The 15,111-nt window shown below is 53.4% G+C and overlaps 1 protein-coding gene across 4 annotated transcripts in view; it reads right to left on the bottom strand.

Moving 5' to 3' along the window:
- Nucleotides 1-15,111, bottom strand: part of PDE4B (phosphodiesterase 4B) — a 223,590-nt gene that overhangs the window by 16,884 nt on the left and 191,595 nt on the right. For all 4 annotated transcript variants that reach the window (XM_062624426.1, XM_062624427.1, XM_062624428.1 and 1 more), the window contains one exon: nucleotides 12,779-12,891. In XM_062624426.1, coding sequence (XP_062480410.1) covers nucleotides 12,779-12,891 — 113 coding nt within the window. The remainder of the gene's footprint in view (nucleotides 1-12,778; nucleotides 12,892-15,111) is intronic.

Below are 15,111 nucleotides of genomic sequence, written 5' to 3'. Positions count from 1 at the left end.
GCAGAAACCTGTCCCCTTCATCTCCTCCAGCAGCCTCACTCCTGCTCTCTTTTCCAGGCTTTTCATTAGCAGCCTCTTATGAAGGCGAACAGCAGGATCCCAGTGCTGCTAAAAGCACTGCGGGGGCCAGACCCAGCCGAGACACCCACAGCGCTGTGAGAAAACACACATGCTTTGCAAAGCTCGCTGTGGTTTAACATCCGAGTGATGCTGGCACCTAAGGAGGGTTGCATAGAATCATAGAACCAACAAGGCTGGAAAAGCCCTTCAAGCTCACCCAGTCCAACCGTTCCCAGCCCTGCCACGGCCACCACTGCCCCATGGCACTGAGGCCTCCCCTCCACGCTGTGTGAACACTCACAGGGCCGGTGCCTGCAGCCCTGCCCTGGGCAGCCTGTTCCAATGCCTGAGCACCCTCTGGGGCAGGAATTGTTCCTCAGCTCCATCTAAACCTGCCCTGGTGCAGCTTGAGGCCGGTTCCTCTTGTCCCATCCCTTGTTCCTTGGGAGCAGAGCCCAGCCCCTCCTGGCTCCATCCTCCTGTCAGGCACTTGTAGGGAGCCATCAGGTCCCCCCTGAGCCTTCTCTTCTCCCCACTGAACCCCCCAGCTCCCTCAGCCCTTCCCCATCACCCTTGTGCTCCAGGCCCTGCACCAGCTCTGCTGCCCTTCTCTGGCCCTGCTCCAGCACCTCAATGTCTCTCCTGTAGCGAGGGGCCCAGAGCTGAACACAGGATCCGAGGTGCAGCCTCACCAGGGGACAATCACTGCCCTGGCTCTGCTGCCACACTGGTGCTGATACCTCAGGCCAGGATACCCTTTACTTAGTAACACTGTGCCTTTAAAAACCAACCCAGTTCAGCCATGGTGCACATGGAAACCATGATGTCTTCACTGCTCCCAGGGGGTATCTGGGACTATTCCTGAGCTTTCCTTGATGTGAGGATGCTCGGGAGTGACACTGCTTGCTCTGAACTGCATTGCCATTTCCCTGCAGGCAGAGAAAGCAGGTCGCTGCCTCTGTCCAGATCGATGCCTGATGTCATGTGCAAAGCTCTGTAACGATCCCTTCGTTGAATTGATGTGACAGCAAAGGGTAAAACAAACAGATTGCACGCTAGCGATGAGAAAATACCAACTGCTCTGCCACTGAGCAAACAGAAGTGTTGCTGCTTCAGAGAGCTCCTGCGTGGCCCCTCAGCTTGGCAATTAGGATCGTGCCCATCAGCAACATAGGGAAACGTGCTCTTATTTTCATAATTAATAATAATCGCAGGGCCTTTTCCAAAGGAAATCAGCACTGCTAACTCCATGTGCAGATGGGAACTGAAAAATGCATGTGGCTGCAATAGGATGTACGTGGGAGGGGATGGCCACCCCAGTCCAAGGGGGTCTTCATTGAATCACAGACTGGTTTGGGTTGGAAAGGGCCTTAAGATCATCCACTTCCAACCTGTTGCCACGGGCAGGGACACCTTCCACTAGATCATGTAACCCAAGGCTCTGGCCTTGAGCACTGCCAGGGATGGGGCAGCCACAGCTTCTCTGGGCACCCTGTGCCAGCGCCTCAGCACCCTCACAGGGAAGAGCTTCTGCCTGAGATCTAACCTGAATTTTCCCTGTTTAAGTGTGAACCCATCACCCCTTGTCCTGTCACTCCAGTGCCTGATAGAGTCCCTCTGCAGCATCCATCCTTAAAAAGAAGCAAAACCAAGAGGCAGGCTTAGCACTCCCGTCTCTGTACCCCAATTTGACCACGGGACCGTGCAATGAACTGACGAAAAGGGTGCCGATAACATGCGTAAGACGAAGCCCCAGCTGAGGTCTGTATTAACCAACCAGCCGTGGTGCTCCAGCTGACCTTCCCGGCAAGTCACAGAGGTCTAAAACCATCTGGAGGCTTGTGCGAGAAAACGCCATCGCATCGCGTGGAGCCTTCCTGGTTTGCATGCTCTGCAGTAACTGCACAAGGCATCTGAAGCAAATTAAGTCTCCCAGAAATTGAATCACTCTTTGATTACCAGCAGTGACCCTTTTTCGTGCGTTCTCTGCTAGAGGGAATCACAGTTTCTTTCCAGCATCCCAGTCGTGCGTGTGTGTGGCAATTTCCTTGATTACTGTTGGGAAAGTTCCCTCGCAGTTCCCCTCCTGGCTGCCCACGCTGCTGCTCCTGCCTTCCCTGCACTGCCACTTGCAATGCTGGCTTGGGGCTGAGCGCTGGCCCCAGCACAAGGCTCGGCAAGGGCACGACCATGGGGACCTCTGTGGTGGCATCGGCACCGAGCGCATGGCAGCTCCTTCAGCCCATCCTAACCAAACGCTCTGCAGGTGAAGCTCACCTGCCCTCTTTTTGGGCTGAGGAAGAAGATTTGGCCTGGTTTAGGGTAGGATTTACCAGATTTAGGAGGCCAAGCAAGCCTGGAGTGCACTGGCTCCAGGGCTACCACGTGCGATATGTGGTGGAGCCCAGGGCAGCATCCAGCCCCAGTGCTTCAGTGTGGAAAATCCCACCTTCGTGGCTCCTTATGGAAGAAACAGATCTCCTCCTTTCCCAGGAAGGTCAGGGAGAGCCACACAGAGGCACACACAGTTCTTGGCCTTTCCAGCCCCATGCTGTTACTCCTGTTCCTATTCCCCCTTGGAGTAGGGCATGAGAGGTGTTGCTGGTGCTTTACAGGGAAAAGAAAGACAGGAGGATGGATCTGCTGCTGATGTAAAGCCTTTGAAGTCAATTTATACCAGCTGGGGTTCCCTGAGGCCAAGAGTCCTTATGCAAAGAGGCTGCTTAAAAAAGCTGTAGTCCTCTGCAGGAGCTGAGGGCAATTTCAAGATAAAAGAGCTGCTGAGATGCTGTGGGCTCCAGCCTGGAGAACCTGAGGAGAGTGGGGTCCCACCCCACACTTTGATGAGGAATCTCGGTGCAGATCTCCAGTGTGTAAAGATGTTTATAAACTGTGTTCCCGGCGACCCACCCTTCTGACGCAAACATCACGTCCCTCGCTCCTCGAGACCTCAGAACAAAGGGGTTTGTGGTACCAGGGCTCCTCTCGCCTTTGATTTCCACCCAAAGGCAGCTGGGCTGAAGCCTCCTCGGAGTAATTGCCCTGGTAAATTAGTACAGGTCCAGAGGCACAATTAAACTATGGTGGATCTGTTTTAACAGCTTTTCTCCTGGGAGTAAGTGGATGGCCAGCCCTGGGAGCTGGGAAGAGTTGACACTCACCTGCCTGTGTGACAGAGCAGAAACGGGAGTCCAGCCGGAAATCATTTACACACAGGAGGGAAATTACTCATCCGTGGATACAGCAACCAGGTCCAGGAGTGAATGCGTAATGCTTTTGTCTGGAGCCCTGGTTACTCAAGGGGAATGGATGTGACACTCGTGTGCTACTAGAGATTTCAAACCGAGATTCAGCTCATTGTCTGCATTTGAGAGCTAGAAGATGGGTTTGTTAATCCCTAGCCCTCTCTTCCCAACGTGAATACCTCATTCCTGTATTGCACACAGGCACCTAAGCCTTAGGCAGACAAAACTCCAGGAGCTAAGACTTTGCGTGGGCACAGGCAGAGTGATGCTAACTGGGTGCGATGCCGAGCACCCCTGGGCAGAACCAGACCTGGTACTTCTGCTCCTAAGAGGTCCAGGAAGCACATCTCTGGCACACCAACACCGTGTAACTTGCTGAAGGCAGTTCTTCATTCCTCTGGGGTTTATCCCAAACTACATTTGGAAAACATGGGGTGGTGATGGCACAGGGTGCCCAGAGAAGCTGTGGCTGCCCCATCCCTGGCAGTGTTCAAGGCCAGGTTGGACACAGGGGCTTGAAGCAAGATGTTTGTGGCAGGGGTTGGAACTGGGTGAGCTTTAAGGTCCCTTCCACCCAAAGCACTCTGGCATCCTACGAAAACCTGCGGATTTTGGAGTGCTGGAGCATTTCTTTTGTTGTTTCTTCCAAGGTTTGCAAGTCAAAAGAGTTAAAAATCTCTGCTTTACAGGAACAGTAACTGGATCACAATCTGCCTTTTCCTGACATTACCTCACTTACAGAAACTGTGTCAAACGCATTCTCGGCTGTCCTTGTTCCTTCGTAATTCCCATTGATTTTCCTTTTTAAGCACTCCCATGAAGGACAGTGGGATGGGGCATTTCAATGTTTAAAGAAATAACGAGCCCGTTTCACACAAGAGAACACTTCCAGGCACATTGCAGTGCCTGCAGAAAAGTGGGATGGTTGCAGTCAACTATCAGTCATTAAAGAAATCAAATGCTTTTTCAGCTCTTTCTTAGTTGTTGTTTCCTAAAACAATATAGTTTTTAATGTGCTAGAAACTATTTTTAATGAGATACAAAGTACTATTTGTTTTTTGGGGTTTTCTTGTTTTCCCTTCAGCTTATTTTTTAAACCAAAAAGTAAACAGAGGGTTATGAAATCTCCAATTTCACATCAAAGGCGAGTTGATTTATATATGTGTTCAAAGGCAGACTTGAAAGGAGTAACATCATGACCAACTTGTTGGCCTGATGTTATTAGAATAATTTAAAAATCCACAATGTAAATGTTGATAAATAAATAGCACGTTGCCATAAATCAGCATGTGGCTGCTCATGAAAGCACTGAGCTCTATCTGATGTAGACAGAGCAATATTCAGATTTTACCAGTGAAGTTTAGCATTTTTGAAAGCAGCAGAACCTCCCTGGGGTGGGACGGATTGATGCAACACAGGGCTTCAGAAGTGATGGAGTGGAACCTGAAGCAGGAGCTTTAGCACCGGTACCAGTTCCAGCTCATTTCCAGACAAATGAGACTTGAAACATGCAAATTGCATTCAAATGCCGGAAAGGAACAACTCCCCATAGGATCCTGCCCAAGGAGAGTGTTGTGAATTAGCACTGCCTAGAAATGATACTGGATTTCCTTATTGAAAAGCAGGTTCGGGGCATGTTACTCACTTACTGGGAACAGGTAGGGCAGAGGAAAAACCCCCTCCACCCGCTGCTGGGGAATGGGTAAGGTCATGGAGAAACTACCCTGTTTGCTTTCCTGAAAGTGGATGTGTCATGTGTTTGTAAGGTGTGCCCTGCCCGCTGGAGCTGTGGTTGGCACAGGGAGAAAACGCCTGCCATGCCCTGCAGGGACAAATCTGCTCAGCACCTCCTGGATGCGGGCAGTCCTGCAGTGCCTGGTGCCGAGGAATTCAAGTCTTGGTGTATCCAGCACTGTCGTGTTTGGTACCCAACAGCCCTCGGTTTGGATTTATGTTTGTTGGGATTGATATGGGGTAGCAGGGTTGAGAGAGTTGAAGATTTCATGCTGCACGGTGTGACGAAGCACACGGTGTGTATCTTCTTGGGTGGAAAAGACATTACTAATCCTCGGCTGGATTAGACATTCAGAAGCTCTTCCCTGTGAGGGCGGTGAGGCACAGGGTGCCCAGAGAAGCTGTGGCTGTCCCATCCCTGGCAGTGTTCAAGGCCAGGTTGGACACAGGGGCTTGGAGCAAGCTGCTCTAGTGGAAGGGGTCCCTGCCCATGGCAGGGGTTGGAGCTGGATGAGCTTTAAGGTCCCTTCCAATACAAACCATTCTGTGAAGACCCGTAGCAGCAGGGTATGGCCCAGGCTGCAGCTTGAACTGAAGCTTTGGCTTCCTTTGGAAGCAGCTCAGATTGGTTTCTGCTTTATCCAAAATGCTCTTCCTGTACTTAAATAAGTTTCTTCTAGTCAATTAATACACACAGCTAGACCTGGAGTCTACAGATCAGCTTATTCGATTTGGTATGGGTTTCCTCACCAGTAAGTACCAAACTGCACACAGCACGAGCTCTCAACTGGACACAAGCTTAGCAGTGATCCCCTGGGAACCACACTCTCTCTCCATCATTAGAAGGTGCATTTTGTAACATAAACCAAATTGTAAGGAGGAAAGACCCCACAAATGGCACGTTAGAGGGAAGAGGTAACCCCCACATTAGCACCACTTCTTCCCGTGTGGCTGAGCACAGCGTGATGAGCACTCATAGAGGTTTTTCACCCCAGCCCTGCTTTGATTCTTCACTCCAACAAGAGGCGAGGAAGTAAAGCCAGAAACAAGCAAATAAACCATGTTTGTGCTGCAAAATCACTTTTACAGAGTGGTGGAAAACTGTTTGTCATGTTAGCTGCAAGAGGAAAATCAGGAGGAAGAGATGCCGAGTGCCAGCCTGGGCTGAAGGCTCGGAAGCACCAGCAGAATGGAAACCTACAGCAGCCCGTTTGTTGGTCTGAAGTTGATTAAAGAAAGACCTGATGCAGCTGACAACATCTGTGGCCTGGAGAGCAGCGAGTGCTCCAGGAGGCTGCAGATCTCAGACCAAAATCTGCTGTCAGTCACACCCATGCAAACCACACTGCTGAAGCCTCGAGTGCTAAAGGAAGCCAAAGGACTACGTCAAGAGCCCACAAATGAAAGCAGCTCCTCAGCCTCTCGCCCTGCTGGGGAGCAGCAGAAGCACCCCTGCTCCCCCTGCCATAGGCGACGCTGGACCCTCGGATGAAATATACCTGGATTATATTCTCAACCTTCAGGACAAAAACAACTGAGAGGGAAGAGCATTTGTCATTTAACAAGAGAGCAATGCAATTAAAGAGGGGATTTTGTTAATCGTATGAAGCAGCAATTTAAAATTCATGTAAATTTGAGTCAGGCTCTGCAGTCATCATTTAGGCAAATCCAATGGGGTTTTACCTGAGTAGGAGAACAGGCTTTGGAAAATTCAAACAGCTTTGTGCCCTCAGATGACTTTTCCAAGGTGCCCATGATGAGAAAAAACTCTGGTAGCTTCTAATTGACGGAGGTCTGGTTTGCTTCAGAAAACACAGGCTAAAGAGCAAGACATCAGTATGGCTCCACTACAGCAGTACCTCCCCCAAAACCTGTGGCAGTTGGTCCTGCCAAAACAAAAATGAGCCTAATGCAAGCACCAAAACCCTCCAGAAAGCACTAATTCATGTAAATAGATTTAAATGAAAACTCCTCCTCGCACAGAGATAGGCAAATGATTTGCAGAGTAACTTTTCCGCAGCGTTTGCCCAGCTGGGCTAAACCAGCAGCAAGGTGAGGCACTACTTGTTTGTTTGCTTTAAACACGGAGCAAAGGCTTTAATCAGAGGAATCTCTCCCTCTAAGAGCTCTGATGGATGAGCCTTGAAACCAGTACATCTCCACAACATGTCCTGGCTTTGATAACACCACATCTTTCAATTAGGTTTCACTTAGCGCAAACATTTTGCTCACCAGCTGCCTCACCGAAAGCAATTGCTTTGCAGCTGGCTGAAAAATGAGGAGTTTGGAGCCAGGCTGTAGGATCCTGGTGCACAAAATCAGCGTCAGGATGAGGACTACTCCAAGGGTTAAATCTGCCTCTGAAACCCAACTCACCCTCATCCTAAGAGATGCTTCTCCTCTGAGGTTTCGTGCGTCTCCAATATCCCCACTTCACTTGCGGAGAGGTCACTGCTCTGAACAGTTACTCACTCTCCAGTCCTGCCCTCAAATCATGATTCATTTTGAACCTGCCTTTGAGCTACTATTTATTTAAGCCCCACCCTAATGTGTTGTAACGTCAAAGTCTGAGAATGCAGAACTTTCAAACCCAGCGCATCCTACAAGCAGAGATGTTTAAAGGACACCCTAGAAGGTCCTGGGCACCGGCATGTCCCTGTGGATCATAGAATCTGGGAATGGTTTGTGTTGAAGGGACCTCATCTGGGTCCAGCCCCTGCCATGGACAGGGACACCTTCCACTAGAGCAGCTTGCTCCAAGCCCCTGTGTCCAACCTGGCCTTGAACACTGCCAGGGATGGGGCAGCCACAGCTTCTCTGGGCATCTCGAAAGGTGGTGCTGGCTCCTGACACTGTCCTGACGCTTTTCATAAGGGTGCAGCTATCCAGTATTTAATATCTGAATCAGTTATCCAAGATACCTGGCAACTGACAGCCCAGAGGGCTCGCAAGACCAACAGATGAGACTGCTAAATAAGCTCACGTATGGCTCTACTATCCCACCCCACTCAAGACACATTTGATCTAATCAGAATGATTTAGAGGCCAAAGAGCAAGGGAGGAGCAATAGGATGGATACAGCGACAGCTACCCTAAAAGTCCATTTATGATAGCGATAAGAATTGATTGATGCACAGGAGGTGACTCAAAGCCAGGTCCCCAAGCCTCGAGGGGTTTCAGTCAGAGCCCCGGTGCAGAGCTGCCTCCTCACCCAGGACTTCACTGGAACCTCATGTTCACCACGGCCAAACGCCTCTGTCAAAAACCTCAGCTCTCACATCCCGCATAGCTTTGCCTTAAGAAATACAGCGCCGTGTCCCCCCCAAAACAAGGACATCCTCAGGACAGATGAAAAAGCAACCAGATAAAACAAAAGCTAGAGCGAATATTCCCAGCCTCAGACAGAAGCAGCTCCCACCTACCGCAGTTCTCAAGGAGCATCCCGATCGCCGAGGTCCTGCTCTGCAGCCAGCAGCTGTATGGCTCAGAAACAGTTAAACCACCGCCGACGTCAAACCGACACGGGCAACTGCGTTAGGGCTCTGCAGGGACCAGCTCTGCAGGGACCACGTGGAGCAATGCCAGGGGCTGCTCCGACCGTCGCAGATCCCCGTTTCCATAACGTGAGTCCCCGGGCGAGGGGAATACCGGCTCCGGAGCTCAGTGATTCATCCCGGCTTGTAAAAACAGGAGACGTGGAAGTCTCTTTGTTTCGCTGGCTGCTGCACAGGCGAACAAGCCTCTCTTTGTGCGGCGCTCCGGCTATTTTAAAGCACGTTAAACAAAGGAAGTTCCAGCGAAAGACTAAACAGCTCGGCACCGCTTAAGGGAAACATCACGTACAAAGAGGGCAAGATTCGGGGCTGATGGCCGGGCAGGAGATGGGAGAGCAGCGTGGAGGCTGTGCAGCGCGGCACATACGCCGCTGGCACTCGGCCCCGCACCGCACTCGACCTCTACCACTCCACCGCGGAGTTTACATTAGTGTCCAGATGTTTATTTAGCCGCTGGCTCCTGAACGCTAGGTGCGGCCTCGCTCCTCTTTCTGACCAAAATGCCCTTGGAAAAAACAAGCAAAATGACATCAGTTGTGTTTATCTTAACAGCTTCTGGCCCACAAGCAACCAAGATAGGAGTGTGGAGCCCCAGCGTGCCCTCAGCCGCTGCCCCAAAACGGCCTTGGGTGGCAAGGTTTGGGTTGGGTTATCCCGCACTTGGGAGTAACGGAGACGTCTCTAAGAGCTGAGAGAAGAGAGCTTAAGGATTTAGTCTGCAGTGGTGGCAGGGAACAGGCTGGGTGTTGAAAGTTCTGAGGGCACAAGGCAGGCACCCTGACGACAACACCTCTGCCTACTCAGAATCAAAACATCCCCACAGACCACAAATTACGTTATCTGCCCATTTGCTTACTCAATGGACTGAAAAGCTCTGAATAAGACTGAATTTAAGGGGGTGGAAAGGTGCTGCTTAGGTCTGTTCAATATATCTGTTTTACCTGTGATCTGGGCTCTATTCTGCATGGACTGGCAGGCGGATGTTGAGATAAACCACATTTTCTCCATCCTTCATTTCTACAGTAAGTTCTAAAAACTTGGAGCTGGCCAGAGCAGCTTCAGCTGGGAAAAATGCTTGCTCCTTTTTATGACCCGGGGGATGGATGATCCTGTCCTCCCCAGATCCCAAATTAGGTAATAGAGCTGAGGGGTCCTGCAGGACAAGTGGGGCTGCGGACAGCTGCCTATGTCAAATGCAGCATTACAGGGTGGCCACCAAGAGAGAAAATCCCCTGTCTTTTATCAGCAGGCTCATGACTCACAAATCCTTCAGAGCCCCAGCAGTTGCCTGAGCTGGAAGCTGGAGAGGGAGATAAATGCAGGGGAAAAAGCCTGTATGTGTTATAATGAGGTAAAGATGTGCTGCCTGCTTCTACAGGCAGCGCTGAGCGCCTCTGAGCTTTCCGCAGGTCATTCTGTTTCACTGCAAACTGCAGTACCATACTCTGCTCACAGCAAAAGACAGTGTTAGGAAATCAATTCCCTTCACGTCGGTGGCATTCCCTGCAAGCAGGGAGTTTTCCAGGCAGTTAGTTGGGAAGTTGAGGCATTGTGCATGGGCAGCGGCTCTGTAGCAGAGGCTGGCAGCTGGAGCAGGGACTCTGCTCTGGTAAATGCATCAGGACTCATGGATGCTGCCAACACACCCAGGGCACAGAGCTCCCCTCTCTGCCAGTTTATGTCTGATCCCTGCTCTGGCCCTGCAGGGTCCCACTGTGGAAGCAGCGCCGCTCCCCTGGCTCACGCTGATGTCAGTGCAACCAGGCTGTTAGCTCACAGCAAGATCAGCTCCTCATTTCCTCACTCCTCCGGTAATTAACTCACACCTTCCAAAAAGCACACGCACATGTTTGAACCCATGCTTTCCAAACCCCATCAGCTTAGAGCCAGGATGCATCCCACATGGCATCATCCATCCATCCATCCCCCCCCTTTCAGCGATTCCTTTCTGGAGCAGGACTTCCGAGAATCCCCTTGCAAACACGTATGCCGCCATCCTCCCCCTCTGCCTCGCTGTTGTTGCAACTCTGGGTTTTCTAAACTACGTCTGTCAGGAAGGAGACAGGAAATTCGAGTCACACTTGCAACAGCTGTGCCATGCCTACTATCAGTCGCAAATGACGTAGTTTGGCTTGGGTGGCGTGGGGCCAGGAACTCGGCGGAGCGGAGGTCAGGGAGATAGGTCACTGTTTATACTGCTCTGCGCTTGGGAGCATGCCGAGCCCATTTGCTTTCTTCCTATCTCTACTGTTTCTCTTTCCGTTTTTCTTTAATAACGTGGAGCCCAAGCATCCTGTTTTCAAAACATCGGACTCGTTTGCTGTTTACCGGTGACAAATTCAAATGCCTCTGAGCGGAGCTGGCGCTTGAATGGGTCACTTGGCTCCGGGACAGACAAGGACCGCTGCAGCCTCCTCCGCAAGATGCACATTTCAAACCCAACAGCTTCTCACACTGCAAGATCGCCCTGCAGATAGCGTCTGCCACCAAAACCACAAACTCCCAAACGAATGTGTGTCCCTGTTCATCACTGATGAGGAAAGGAACCGAGCTGTGAGGCCATTTTAGGCTTCTCGTTTGCTGATGAAAATGATACTGGAAGTTGACCAAAAAGCGCAGACATGTCAGAAACTGGTTGTGAAAGAACAGTTTGGGGAACCTTTTGCTCGGCTCTGCTCTAAATCGTTTGCACACGGAGGAATCACAACTTTTAGTCACTACAATAAGCAATTTAGTGAGTCTTTCACCGTCACAAGTCCAGCTTTGGCACTCAGCAGGAAGAAAATCAACTCCAAATGAAGGGCTTTAGTGTCCACCCTGGAGGTGCAGCCTCCTCTGCAGCCTGAACCTGTTCCAGCTTTCACCCTGGCTTCCCTCAACACAAACTCAGGAAAAAAACTATATTCCTTTCTTGAAAGCTGGGTCTATAAAACTTTTATTGCTTCCTTTGCCCCTGCACATCGCGGCAATCGCAAACAGAGGAGGAAGCTGAAATAACACGGGATTCCTTAGCTCAACTTTTTCCATAAAATCAAGTTGGTGATTCAGCATTTCATTAATTCCCAATTAATGGGAAAAAAACCCAGTAATATCGGGCTCCTGCAGCACAACTCAGAACTGGGTTTGACCACGGCCACTGGTCAAAGGCATGGCTGCAGCAGGCACAGCCCCTGTCCCAAAGGCGGGGGAGCCACCCTGGGGCTCTGATCCTCTCCATGGGACAAGGCACGGCTGTAAACGCTGCCTTAAAGCCTGGGTGCAAACCCGGGCTCGCCAAACCAAGGCAGAGATGGGGGGAGCCGCCAAGCGCTGCCCCAGGGGAGGGAGCGACTCCTTCCAGCAGCATCACCCGGGCGACTTACGGTCTGCCCTGGGGAGATGCTGCAGAGAAGGAGCTTGGCTGATGCTTTGGCTCGGAGGGACGGAGCTGGGGAGCCCGGCTCCAGCACCGGGGGGGGGGGATGCGGGGGTGTGGAGGAGGAACACCAACTTCCAGCACTTCATCCTGGGCGTTCAGACCTCGCACTTCGCTTTCCTTCCCCTCTGCTGCTCCTCAGTGTACTCCTGGGACTCTCCTCTCCCTCCTGCTCCTGACTCGCAGCACAAGGCACTGCTCTTTATGTTAGCACCTCACTCCTCGCAGCGAACTCAATTTCCCTTTTCGCTCACGGCTCATTAAACCCCCCCTAAAAGACGAAAATAAGGTGGCGGGAGGCGGGGGAGTAGCTCATTCCCACTCCACAGTCCTTGACTTCGCACCCTCCTCATGTGCTGGCAAGCGGTGCGGAGCCAGCCCACCACATTAACCCCCAAATCAAAAGCTTTCCGAAAGGACAGAACAGCAATAACGCACCACGATGTTTAGAGTTTGCCGTTATTACGGCCAGGCAACAATGAGGATGATTGAAATCTGATGTGATAATTTGTTAAAAGCGGCGGTTTTAACAGTGTTCCCGGTTAAATCGGTTCCGAAGGGACCGGCGCTCACTGAAAGCTCTCTGACTTCTCAGGAGCGAGCCTGGCTCGTTACGGGGCAGTCAGAGAGGTGCGGGTCGCTCTCCCCATACTGCCCCGCCGCCAGTTTTATCTGCGGGGGAAACCCGCATCTCTTTTCCCGGGAGTAACCTGGAGTTACTCTCCCGCACACCCCGCTGCCGCGCACCGCATCCCCGCCGCTCCGCTCACCTTGTTGGATGCCATCTCACTGACGGAGCGGTAGGTCTGGATGGTCTCCAGCTGATCCAGGCACCAGTCGAGCTCCTCCAGCGTCTCCATGGCCAGCTTCTGGTAGGGCTCCTCTGCGAAGAGGCACACGGACATGTACTCGGGCTGGCGCGGCTGCAGGCTCTCCATGCCGGGGCCACCGCCAGCGCCGCCGGAGGTGCCGCACCGCTCCCTCATCATGCGGCCGCCGCTGCGCTCCCCTCGCCGCCGGCGAGCAAATCCCCGCCCGCCGCTGGCACCCGGCACGGCCCCGGCCCCGGCCGCCCGCCCCGGCCCGCCCCGGCTCCGCCCTACCCCCGCGGGACGGGGAACCGGGCGCCCCCGGGCAGGGCCAGGCCGGGCTGCGGGAGGGAAGGGTGCCCCCACCCCGGCTGCTGCGGGACCCGGGACAAGCGCGCTGAGCCCGCCCGCGATGCGGGTCCTGCGCCAGCCCCGCTCCCCAACCTCACCGGGTCCTGCTCCCCATCAGCCCCGCACCTCAACCCTGCCTGGTCCTGCTCCCCATCAGCCCCTCACCTCAACCCTGCCTGGTCCTGCTCTTCCCAACAGCCCCGCACCTCAACCCTGCCTGGTCCTGCTCTCCCCATCAGCCCCGCTCCCAACCTCTCCTGGTCCTGCTCTCCCCATCAGCCCCGCTCCCAACCTCTCCTGGTCCTGCTCCCCCCATCAGCCCCGCACCTCAACCCTGCCTGGTCCTGCTCTCCCCATCAGCCCCTCACCTCAACCCTGCCTGGTCCTGCTCTTCCCAACAGCCCCGCACCTCAACCCTGCCTGGTCCTGCTCTCCCCATCAGCCCCGCTCCCAACCTCTCCTGGTCCTGCTCTCCCCATCAGCCCCGCTCCCAACCTCTCCTGGTCCTGCTCCCCCCATCAGCCCCGCACCTCAACCCTGCCTGGTCCTGCTCCCCATCAGCCCCGCACCTCAACCCTGCCTGGTCCTGCTCTTCCCATCAGCCCCGCTCCCAACCTCTCCTGGTCCTGCTCTCCCCATCAGCCCCGCACCGCAACCCTGCCTGGACCTGCTCTCCCCATCAGCCCCGCACCTCAACCCTGCCTGGTCCTGCTCTTCCCATCAGCCCCGCTCCCAACCTCTCCTGGTCCTGCTCTCCCCATCATCCCCGCTCCCAAACACTCCTGGTCCTGCTCTCCCCATCAGCCCCACTCCCAACCTCTCCTGGTCCTGCTCCTCACCAGCCCCACACCTCAACCCTGCCTGGTCCTGCAACCTAACCCCAGAAGCCCTGTACCCCAGCTGTGTCTGGCCCCGCTCCCCTCCAGCCCTCCTCCCTAACCTGAACAGCCCTGCTCCCCAGCCCTGCTTGGTCGTGGCTTTCCAGCCCCACCAGTCCTGCTCCCCAACCCTGCTAGCCCTTCTCCCTAATCCTGCCTGGTCCTGCTCCCCGCCAATCCCTCCTCCCCAGCCCCACCAACCATCAACCCTGCTCCTGTCAGTCCTGGCTCTCCAGCTCTGCTGCCATTGCTCCAACCAGCCTTGACCATGCATCCCACCAGCCCCACACCTGATGGTACCACTGCAGTGCTATTCTACTGTGCTCCCCCCAGACCCTGCACCCCAACCCTGCCAGCCCTGTTCCCTGCTCCCACCGAGTTCTGCTGCTTGACCCTGCCGCAGGCCAGCGCGCTCCTGAGCAGCTCTCAGCACAGAAGTTCGGGTTTACATAAGCGGATACAGTGAATCATACAATCTCCCCATGCTTGTAACTGCTTCTCGTAACAGCGGTGACATGTGCTTACCACATAAATCTGTCAAAGTTAATGGATTCAGCATTTCTGATGGCACTGGCCAAGCAGGTAACAGTGACATCAGAGGTCAGGATTGCTGCCACAGACTAGCAGCAATGCATCTGCTGTGCAGTGCACACACTGCATTCACATATGTCTCGTGTGTGTACACCCTTGTCATCCCTGTCACACGCTGGTTGGGGCTGCATGGGGTGTGCTCCTCCTCCAAGGCCCCCCAGGTCCTTGGGAGAGGAACTGCACCTCAAGCTGCCATCCATCCACCTGCCTTCACAAGGAGAGATTCTCCTCATTCCCCATCCTCATCAAGCACTGCACAGCATTAGAAGTTCTGTATAGAGACCATGCGTTCATCATAGAATCCCAGACTGCTTTGGGTTGAAGGGACCTTAAAGCTCATCCACTTCCAACCCAGCCTGTCCATACAGTCCAAAGCCCCTCTCCAGGTTTCCTGTAGCCCCTTCAGGCACTGGAGCTCCTCTAAGGTCTCCCCTTCAGGAGCCTTCTCTTCACATGGCAGACAAAGAACCACTG

The sequence above is a fragment of the Pezoporus occidentalis genome, unplaced genomic scaffold, assembly GCF_034315485.1.
Source record: "Pezoporus occidentalis ecotype Australia unplaced genomic scaffold, CSIRO_AGI_Poc_V1 ctg267, whole genome shotgun sequence".
Taxonomy (NCBI): Eukaryota; Metazoa; Chordata; class Aves; order Psittaciformes; family Psittacidae; genus Pezoporus; species Pezoporus occidentalis.
Note: the sequence above shows the minus strand (reverse complement) of the source record. Positions and strands in the feature narration are given on the sequence as shown.